This window comes from Varanus komodoensis, unplaced genomic scaffold, assembly GCF_004798865.1.
Source record: "Varanus komodoensis strain SLA01 unplaced genomic scaffold, ASM479886v1 scaffold526, whole genome shotgun sequence".
Taxonomy (NCBI): Eukaryota; Metazoa; Chordata; class Lepidosauria; order Squamata; family Varanidae; genus Varanus; species Varanus komodoensis.
In genome coordinates, this window is record NW_025336121.1 from 19,813 (window position 1) to 30,614 (window position 10,802).

At 44.5% G+C, this 10,802-nt stretch overlaps 1 protein-coding gene across 2 annotated transcripts in view; it reads left to right on the forward strand.

The window, feature by feature from the left end:
• Positions 1-10,795, forward strand: part of LOC123032045 (cholesterol 24-hydroxylase) — a 19,293-nt gene extending 8,498 nt beyond the window's left edge. Inside the window, exons 6-12 of one of the 2 annotated variants that reach the window (XM_044447665.1) lie at positions 1,264-1,326; positions 2,586-2,658; positions 5,007-5,091; positions 7,416-7,526; positions 9,160-9,248; positions 9,774-9,840; positions 10,397-10,795. In XM_044447665.1, coding sequence (XP_044303600.1) covers positions 1,264-1,326; positions 2,586-2,658; positions 5,007-5,091; positions 7,416-7,526; positions 9,160-9,248; positions 9,774-9,840; positions 10,397-10,567 — 659 coding nt within the window. In that variant the 3' untranslated portion in view covers positions 10,568-10,795. The remainder of the gene's footprint in view (positions 1-1,263; positions 1,327-2,585; positions 2,659-5,006; positions 5,092-7,415; positions 7,527-9,159; positions 9,249-9,773; positions 9,841-10,396) is intronic. The other variant, XM_044447666.1, reaches the window with a different exon arrangement.
• The last annotated feature ends 7 nt before the right edge of the window (positions 10,796-10,802 follow it).

A 10,802-nucleotide genomic window follows, 5' to 3' on the forward strand; every position in this document is an offset into this window, starting at 1 on the left:
TGGTTTAAAAAGGGATGGAGGGAGTCTTTATTGACTCCATGTGACTCCTACAATTTTGGTACTGCCAAATGTCCAGACCAGCAATTTAGTGACTGTACAGAGGAATAAAACTACAGATGAAAGTTTCTTGGTTGAGGAACAATTAGTAAATCTACAGCAGAGAACTGGAAAACCTTGCAAAATGGTTTGATCTTGAGCCACAACCTACTGATCTGTAGCTGACTACTCAAAACCTACCATTATATAGGACATTACTCAAGGAAGTGAGCCAAGTTATGGACCAGATTTGGAACCAGATTCAGTTATACTTTGAACAAGCCCATTGAAGTCAATGGGACTCACATTACTCACAACTAATATGATTTCAATTTAGTCTAAATATGACATATGCAAGATCCAATCCGATATGCACTATCACAAGGCCCAATATCTTTGTCAAATAATTAATTTTGAAAAAAAATACTGAAAACACCAAAGCAATTTCTTTTGTTGCAGCTGCTTCTGCTTAAGCTGAAAGAAATAGTAGTTCCTCTATACTCCTCACTAGTCACACCTCACCTGGAGTACTGTGTCCAGTTCTGGGCACCAAGATTTAAGCAAGAGGCAGAAAACTTAGGAAGGATCAGAGGAGGGCATCAAAAATGATCCAGGGTTTGGAAACACTGCCCTGTGAGGAGAGGCTGAGAGAACTGGGCATGTTCAGCCTTGAGAAGAGAAGGCTGGGGGTGGGGGGCATGATATCCCTTTATAAGCACCTCAAAACCTGTCACAAAGAGGAAAGTCAAGATCTCTTCTTGCTGATGACAAAGCATAGGACACGGAATAATCAATTCAAGCTGTGACAACCCAGATTCAGGCTAGATATCAGGAAAAGTTTCCTCACTGTCAGAGCAATACAACAGTGAATCGGGTGCCTAGAGAGGTGGCGGGCTCTCCCACACTAGAGACATTCAAGGTGAAACTGGACAGCCATCTGCATGGATGGTGTAAACTGGTGTCCTGCAACAGCAGGGGGTTGGACTCGATGGCCTTCATGGCCCCTTCCAATTCTACTATCTATGATTCTATGAAATGCAGTAATAATTAGGGTGGTTCCTTCCGCATTTCAACAGTTTCTCTTCCCCTTTTGTTCTTCTAGCATTTGCTTGACTAGCAAGATCCTTTCTCGAGTGTTGTTTGTTGTTTTTGAATGTCCCAGAATTTCCTTTCATATTTCTTAAGAAAGTGATGCCAACTTTGCTCTTTATTCCCTGTCTTTGACAGCTCAAGAAAAGGATTGTGATGATGAAAATATGCTGGACAATTTTGTCACCTTCTTTGTAGCAGGTTGGCAGATGTTTCCTTTTAATGCACAGTCATTCTAATTCATCAGGGAAGATCTGCAAGCAGCAATAGGCTTCTAAGGGATTGAACATTTAGCCCCTAGACATTGGCTGAGGGGCCATGGGATTTTTTGAATTCCCAGCTCCAAAATTGGAAGCTGATCTCCAGCCTCAGAGGTGGGAATTGGGGCTCTGCCTTCTGCCACTTGCAGCCAATGTGGAAAGAACTGCACTGGCTATTCTCTGCAGTGGGAAAAGCAGACTCAGGGAGAGAGGTTGTGTGTGTGTGGGGTGGGGGGTGAGACTGGGGCAGCCAGGATATGTACAGCTGCTTGCCCTCCCCTCCCTCCCTCCCTCTCTAAGATGCTGCAGTTAGATGGAAGGAAGCACATGGGAGCAAGAATTGCACCCACTACCCCTCCCACCTTGCATTGGATGCCCGAATACCTCTATGTCTGGTGGCTTACAGACAGCTCAGCTGGATGGCACCCCAGTGTGGCTGCACATTGCTTTGAGATCTGCATCCCCATCAGGCATTGAACTGGCAACATTCACATTCTGGCATGGTTGAGAAACGTCATCCAGTGCTACTCGTTACTGTGCATTAGTAGAGCTGGATCATGGTCAATATGAAAAGTTCTGGCACATAAAGGGAAATCAAGGTTAAGATAGAAGAAAATGCATTTAGTGACCTCAGGTATCAAAGCATTCATACATTGGATCAAATCTGCTATTCGATTATAAATTCTTTGTGCATGTTACGGTAATAGCCCGGCATGCTTATGAGCAGCATATCATGGTTCGGTGCAAACAGGACTGAAGAGGAATGCCTTCCACTGCCAAATCCATTATTATTCCCATGACACACTGAGCCAGGGTGGTGTAGTGGTGAGAGTGTTGGGCTGGAGCTCAAGAGATCTGGGTTCTAGCCCTCGCTTGGCCATGAAGCTCACTGGGTGACTTTGGGCAAGTCACTGCCTCTCAGCCTAACCTACCTCACGGGATTGTTGTGAAGACAAAATGGAGAGACTATGGAAGCCATTTTAGGTTGCTTGCAAGGGGAAAAGAGGCAGGATGTCAGTGCAGTAATAACATCCGTGGTCCTCCAAACTTTGATCAATGCTCCAGTGCTTTAAGTTTTTTAGATCAGCTGCTGGAACAGGCTCAGAGGAGGGCAGTGAGCAGTATGAAAAACACGTCTTCACAAATTACTTTCTGGTGTGATTCATTCTCCATCACTTAACTGGACTTTCTGCCTTATAGGTCATGAAACCACAGCCAATCAGTTATCTTTTACTGTGATGGAGCTGACTCGCCACCCTGACATCATCACAAAGTAGATAACTGCATTGTCTTACTCTTCTCTTATTTGAGACTGTACTTTTTAGCAGATGGAGAAAAACTCCTGTTGCCATAGCTGGCAAACCATATTTAGCATACGAAACAGAATGGCAGAAATGTATCCTAACATAAGTCCACCTGGCGCCGTTGTTACTTGTTTTTCGGCGCCAGGTGAAGACCTTTTTATTTAAACGTCATTTTAATTGTTAATATTATTTATTTATTTTATATCCTTGGCCAGGTCGACTCAAATTATATTGTTTTTATATTGTGATTATTTATTTATTGATGTGAGCCGCCCCGAGGCTTCGGCGAATGGGGCGGCATAGAAGCTTCCTAAATAAATAATAATAAATAATAAATAATAAGTGAAAGTCAGAATGGATTCCTCCCTTTTGATCTACGCTTGGCTCCACAATTTGCATAACAGATATGTTGGTGGTGGTGGTGATGGTAGTGCTGGTGGTGGTGGTGTTGTTGTTATTTGCATTGCTGCCCTCTGCACCTTTCTCATTCTCATATCTCCCCCGCTCTTTCTTCTTGTCCCCCCTCTCTCTAACAGGACATACCCCAAATTAATATAAATTTATACATTAATTATAATATAATTGTATTATATTAATATATTGATTATATTATGGGGAAGACGGAACGCCTCCTTCCCTATTTGCCCTCCCGCCCCCTGAGATGGGCAGCAGAAGCCCTCCTCTGGGAGCCCTCTGTGAAAGATGTTAGGAGACAGAGTACCCGGCGGAGGGCCTTCTCTGCGGTGGCACCCCGTCTATGGAATACTCTCCCCAGAGAGGTCCGCCTGGCACCGTCATTATATGTTTTTCGGTGCCAGGTTAAGACCTTTGTATTTAATCAATATTTTAATAAGTTTTAATATTGAATGTTATCACCATATTTTAATTGCAACCAGAGTGAGTTGTTAATTTATTTATGTTATGTTAGGTATTTGTATTTTACTTGTGTAAGCCATTCTGAGGCTCTTGCAAAGGACGGCATACAAATATCTTAATAAATAAATATAATTATACTTAATAATTATATGAACAAGTATAATTATAATTATTTAAGAATTAAAATTATTACTGTATTTTTCCGACTGTAAGACACCCCCATGTATAGGATGCCCCCACTTTTTGTACTGATCTCTGAGTGAGAAAGTTGCTGCCACACGCGCATGCACGCTGCCTCCCCGCCTCCCCCCACACGTGCACCCGCACCAACCTCCCCCTGATCATGCCCGCACCAGCCTCCCTCACGCCCACCTCTCCCCCGATTGCGCCTGCCTCCCCGCCCAAGCACGCCCACGCCCACCTCCCCCCAGCTCCTCTCAGCCCCCCGTGTATAAGATGCCCCTCCATTTTTAGGTAAATATTTTAAAGAAAAAGTATTGTCTTATACATGGAAAAATATGGTAGTTATATATCAGGCCATGAACTCCTGATCAGTACTAGAGTTGGGGCACATCCTATCAGAATCTGTCCCTCCAGCTTCACAGACTTCCTCTTCTGCTTGGCAAACTGAGCCAAGTGAGTTTGCAAACGCTTGCAGAGCAGAGGCTGCACAGCTGACGTAGTTCTCAGGTGCAGCTTCCCAGTGTCTGCAGGAGTGCAGGGGAAGGATGCTGCTTGCTCAGCAGTTGCATGGGGCTCCTTTCTTGCTGAGCCCCTTGTGACCAACCTTCTTTGTCAGCTGCAGCCATTCAAATTGGCAGCCCCACATGGCACAGTAGCTAGCAGCCACACAGGACTCCCTTCCTGATGAGTCCCTTGCACCTGGCTGCGGGAGACGGATGCTGCTGGCACGGCCGTGTGTGGGGTTCGATTCCTGACAAGGACCACAACAAGGAAGATCTCCTGGGCAATTTTGTCACCTTTGTTGCAGGTTATAGATTTCTAGAGCTCGGCACTGGAGAGAGGATAATGTATGTTTAGAACCATGACCAAGATCCGGTATTTTCTCTTCGCCCTAAGCATTCCTGGGGGCTGAATACGTTTGGAAGTAGCTATTCCTTCTCCCCAAACTGGTTGAATTGTCAAGTAGGGTCTGAAGGCAGACAAGGCATCCACCATGTTGAAGCTAAGCAGATCTGGGGCTGGCCTGAGCTTGGAGGGGAGACCACCTGGAAACCACATGTAGTTACCTTGAGTCCCATGATGGGAGAAAGGTGGGATATAAATATAATAAATAAATACATGAGTGTGAGTGTGCTCCTGTGGCACTTAGTCCTAGGAAGGTAAATCTTGGTCTTTTCCAATACAGACATTTTCCATTTAGTATAAATGATTAGTGGGCATTTGATCAAACAAAGTTTCTCCTATCATTGCTTCTTAGACTTCAAGCTGAAGTGGATGAGGTCATTGGCGTGAAGAGAGACATTACCTATGAAGATCTTGGGAAGCTTGAATACTTATCACAGGTAAACTTGAGTAATGATGCCAAAGGTACCTTTGCATAGCTGGGCAAAGCAATACATTCATTTCCCACACAAAGCTTGAAATATGAGATCTGGTATCAGTTAAAGTGAAGAATGACTGGGTACAGACAACATGAATACCCACACGTGGGTTGAGTATGGCCTGAGTGTAACTTGTTGCTGAACCATGGGTTGTTGTTGAAATGAGAGTTACTGTTGTCCAGATCCAGCTGGGATTGCAAACAATGCTGAAGAACCTACAGTTTACAACCCAACAGGAAACCAATGGATCCTCTTCATGCATTTCCTCTGGTTAACAAACCACGGCTTGTTAGCATAGCTGGGTTCAAACAATATGACAGCCCATGTTTTAGCAACAACCCAGAGTTCAGTCATAACCCTCACTCGGCCTCTGCTCAGACCTGATGAATGTCTCAGAATTCTTTAGCTGCAATACAAGTGCTAGGAGGAGGACATCATGGGGTGTTCTTTCTATGAAACATGAGAAGGATTTTGAATTGTACCACAGAATCTTAGCAGCTTGGAACCTTGGAAGCTGACATATGTTGAGCCCAGCAGTTGGTCCATCTAGGCTAATAATCTCTCCATAGTTTCAGGCAGGATTGTTTCCTAAACCCACCTGGAAGTGCCAAAGACCTACCTGGGACCATCTGTGTGCAAAACAGATGCTCTGTCACTAAGGCTCTTTGCACTATAAGTTTCATAGTGCAAAACATTGCATGTGCAACATACTCTAATTCTGTGTCATCCCTCCCTCTGTGACAATACAGTAGCTCAGCCAGTCCATACACACAGCTTTGCCACTGTTCCAAATTACAAAATCCACAGGCTCATGACTATGCAATCTTCTGTTTGATTGTGATGCAATGAATGTCTTTGTTACTCAGTTCTGTGTGCCCAGTCTTCCCATTAGCTTGTGCTTCTGTTCTTGCATTTTGGAGAATAAGATTTTGATTTTGGGGAAAAGACAAGGCATTGCCCTACACAGAAGGCCTGTTTTTTCTTTGTGGTTGTGTGGGAGTCGTGGGTACCTCCTGAGCACTCCCTGTGATGTTACTGGTGATAAGTGGCACAATTCTTCATCCCTGGGCTCATAGAATCTTGGCAATTTCCTCTCTACTTCTTATTTTATTTTGGAAAGTGCTAGTAGAACTTACTGCCCATTCTGAATCCATTATGTGGGAAATAACTGTGGCCTATTGTTGAATTAAATCTTGGGGGGACAATAATATAAAACTAATATATAGATGAGGTTCATGCTATTGGTTGCTTGGAAGGTCCTTCCAACTTTAAGTGGATCACTATGGCAGCATCCCTATGAACTGTTACCTAGGAGGAGGCCCATCTGAATGTAATGGCTACATTGGAGGCAAGTCGAAACTGCAAGAATTAGTCTAGCTTTCCCAGAGCCCTGTGTGCTCCTCCTCTCCTGTTTCTTTCTCCAGCACAGCACATGGAGGAGGTCCGAAGCCTCTGCTTGGTTAATCTTAGCTTTGTGTGTTAAACAAACCCTAATTGTTACCTATGGTTTGAAGACGGCTTGTTTCCAGCACTGTACCTAAGATTAACGTTTTTTCCAGGTTTGGAAAAAGGACACGTTGCAATTAATAAAAAATGGATGTGATTTTTACTCCCAGCAGTGCCAGAGGATGAGATAGAATTTAAGAGACTGAAGGGAAGGAGGAAGGTTGGGCAACTTCTTGTAACATTTGGGGCTAACCGAAGACACTGGAATCTCACTTAGGGATTCTGCATGGGAAGTTGCATCTGAGGTAGCTTAGATGGTAGAAGGCAGGTTGCATGGCTCTCGCAAATTGCGTCTGCCCCAGCACCTCACCAGCACTCTCTTCCCTTCAGCATCTTCTACCTTAGGCATCCACTTCAGTCTGTCTAATGATAGGACTGGCCCTAGGAACTGCAAACTGTGGCTTTGTATTATTTATTTAATTTCTGTGCTCTGGGGATGGTTTGCAATATTTCTGTGCTAACCAGTCCAGCACGATGGACCTCTAACTGAACAAGAAACCATGGAATCTCTTCATGCATTGTTTCTGGTTAACAAGCCATGGCTTGTTAGTACAGCTGTAGATTTCCTTCTCTTGTTCCTGTATAGCTGCACCTGCGGAAATTAAGAATAAGTTTGAGGATGAAATTTGTCCCCAGTAAATTCATGAATGAGTGGACCATTTTAGTGAAAGTATTCTAGGTGGAACTCTCACTCTTCCATCTGCCATTCATACCAGTCATTGAGGATAGCGGCAGACTGTCCAGTCTGCATTGTACCAAACCTGTCTTCCCTGCCTTAGGTTCTCAAAGAAATCTTACGATTGTATCCACCAGTTCCTGGCACAGTGCGCTGGACTGGAAAAGAAAACGTCATTGAAGGCGTCTACATTCCAGCAAACTCCACCATAATTGTGAGTCTGATGTGTAGTCTACTGCAAATACCAAAACACACTGGCATCCCACACCAAGCCCATATGGGGGGGNGGGGGGGCAGGGTATCTGCTGTACAAGGGGCTACTGAATTCAGCTTCCTGAGCTTTCAGTCCTTTTTGTGGGGGCTGGTGCGGGGGACACACATATAGTAACAATGGTAGAATAAATTATGCATAGATAAGGAAAATGTTCACAGACAAGTTCCTCTCCCTGACTAGCTAACGCAAAATAGGTGAGCAGGTGAACAGTAAGCTGTGTAAAATATGGGAGAACAAGCACATTGGCTTAATTCTGTAATTTATACAGGTTGCAGATTTCCGCAGAGTTTTTCTCCATTAGCTTAACAATAAGGGCACAGTCCTATGAGATGTGCCCTTCCTCAGGCAGAAGCCTGCAACCCCCAAGGATCCAGTGCCCTGCCAAACCGCTGTCAGCGGGAGCAAGAGAGGTGATTTGCACCTTTCTGCTGTGCATGTTGCTGTTTTTTTCTCTAGATGGGCTTCTGGGCACATCCCCCTTCTGAGCTCACAGCAGTGTCTGCAGCCTCAGAAGAGGGATGCCAAAGAATCCGATGGCCCCAGGACAGTCTGCTGGGATGATACAACTGCTTTCTACTATGGCATGATGCCAACACCTTGAATTGAGCCCCCAAATGGATTGGCAGCCAGTGAAGTTTGCGTAGATCTGTCATAACATGGCCTGTTGCACTGGTCTCCATGACTGGTCTGGCAGCAGTGTTTGAGATCTCAGGTCTTCAAGAGCAGCCCTATGCAGAGAACTTCACAGTGGTCTAGCTTGGCTATCACTAAGCAATGGACTGCTGTGGCCAGGTCTGATAATTCCAAGAAGGAACACAACCAGGGATTTGGATTGAATTCTGTTTCTGGAGCAGCGTTAGGAATCAGAAAGCCCTAGGCCTGCCTTGCTTGCACTTTCTGATTTTATTCATCACCCAGAGCAGCCCCTTCCTTGTGGCAACCTCTTCCCCTAGTTTCTTGCTAAGCTGAAGCAGCCAGGTTGCATGTGGCCACAACCCAGTTCTGTGTGCATTGTGCACTGGCAAGTAAATTTGTGCAGCTAGTTTCACCTTTGACAGTATCATATCAGGCAGAAGTCAGCAGGCAAGATTTTTTCTACTGGACCATTGAAAGCTTTCCATGTTGGTTTTTGCCTTAGACTTCTTTTGGTGGATTTTTAAAAATGTAGCTAGGGCAATGTCCCCATGGTTCTACTCAGGAGATATATTTCTGAATACTGGAACAGAATGGCAGTGGTGCATTCAGACCCCAGCAGAGTTGTCAGTATTTCCTCACAGAATGCAATCTTGTGCCATCCGTCTTGATCCATGTAAACCTGAAACGATGGAGGTTACATGCATCCAATGCAAGGCAGTTTCCAGTGCCCTGTATCTCACGCCACGTTTGTCTAGAGGACTGTTCTTGACCACAGAGATGACATGCCGGAAATAAGAGGGAAGAAGGCTACGTGCCTTTGAATACAGTGCAAGCCGTCTGGTTCCAGCTTCTTTCATCAGCTTCTTACTCTGAGTGACCAGTCCTCCTACCTGTTGCCTTTTGTGTACATCCATAAACATCTCCTTTCCTCTGGCAGTTCAATACTTATCTCATGGGACACATGGAAAGGTATTTCAAGGATCCAGAGGTCTTCAATCCTGACCGATTCAGGAAAGACCAACCAAGGTGAGCTTCTTTTGTTTTTGTGAAGTCACAGCAATTGTCAGAAATTTAACACCACCTGCTAATATTTCAGGATTTAGGAGGCTTATTGTTAAGTTTTCTAGCACAGCCAGGGAAATGTGGCCTGCTCCGATTTCTAACAACAGATTGGACTGCAGAAATTTTACAGATGGAGCTATTTACAGCATGGAGATAAGTATCTCTATTTTCTAATACTTGGAGATCAAATTACTATGAAAGACCCAGGAACTAGAGGAAAAGGTTGGCAACACTTAACACCTATCCCATACTTTCCTGGAGAATTTGAAAGGTAAGTATTATCCCCATTGTACAGAAAATGCAAATAAGGCACATCTTGAAGTGAAGGTGTGTTTTGTTAAACCAAAGGTCTAGAAGAGTAGTTGTAGATCAGACTAAAGCCCTATGCAGTCTGTCATTTTGTTTACACAATGGTCATGGGAAGCCCATGGGGTAGACAGATGCATAAGAGCCCTCTCTAAGGGATCCTTATTTGTCTTTGCTTTTTAGGCCCTATTTTTCCTATTTCCCATTTTCCCTGGGATCTCGTTCCTGTATAGGGCAAGTATTTTCACAGGTATGTATGGTAAGTAAGGTAATCACTGTTAAGGCTGCTAGTCTCCTCCAGAGCTGGTGCTTGTCATTTAAAATACCAGAGTAAAAAAAAAGACTGCATTCTTGCATCCATCATTTTGCCACTGAAAACGGTCATTTTGTTTCAACTAGATGCAGGAATCAGAGGAAACTGGGTTCAGGGATTGGTAGAACTGGCTTAATGAATTAATGGAAGAGAATGCAGAAAATGCTAATAGCTTTCAGGAGGATCTATATATAGACAGAACTGCTCATACTTTGGAAATTGCAACAGAGGTCTAACATGCTGTGGTTATTCAAGTGCTGGAATATTGCTGAGGAGTCCCAAGCTCATCTCTGCACTCAGCCATGAAGCTCCTTGAGCTTGAGTCAGTCACGTTTTCCAATCTAACCTTCCTCACAGTGTTGTTTGGAGGATCAGTGAGGTGAGAGAATCCTGGAGGCCCTACTTAGCTCCTTGGAATCAGAACAGGCTGAAAAATGCAACTGAAAGGAGGAAAGACAGTCAACTCACTGTTCCATTTTTGGTTTCATTCCAGATGGAGGCTAAAGTAGTGATGGCCAAATTTCTGCAGAGGTTTGAATTCGAGCTGGTTCCTCCACAGAGCTTTAAGATTTTGGAGACAGGAACACTGAGGCCTTTAGATGCTGTGGTATGCAGACTGAAACTACGACACCAGCTTGGTTGTAACAGTGAAATGAAATATTGACTACAGGGGCATTATTCTTGGCCGTGGCATTTTGGAACTCATCTTGGAATGAAGACATTTTGGGTTGTCTCCCGTGATGGCATTTCCAGGAGGAAGGAAGTGCTGGTGCACAGCTAGCTTTTCCCCACTGTAGCCCGTGCACTCTCCCTAGGACTCCCCTCGGGCAGATTTGTGGTGCATTGTTGGAGGGCTGTGGTGGGGAAGAGGAGATGGGGAAGTAGAATGGGGGGGGGGG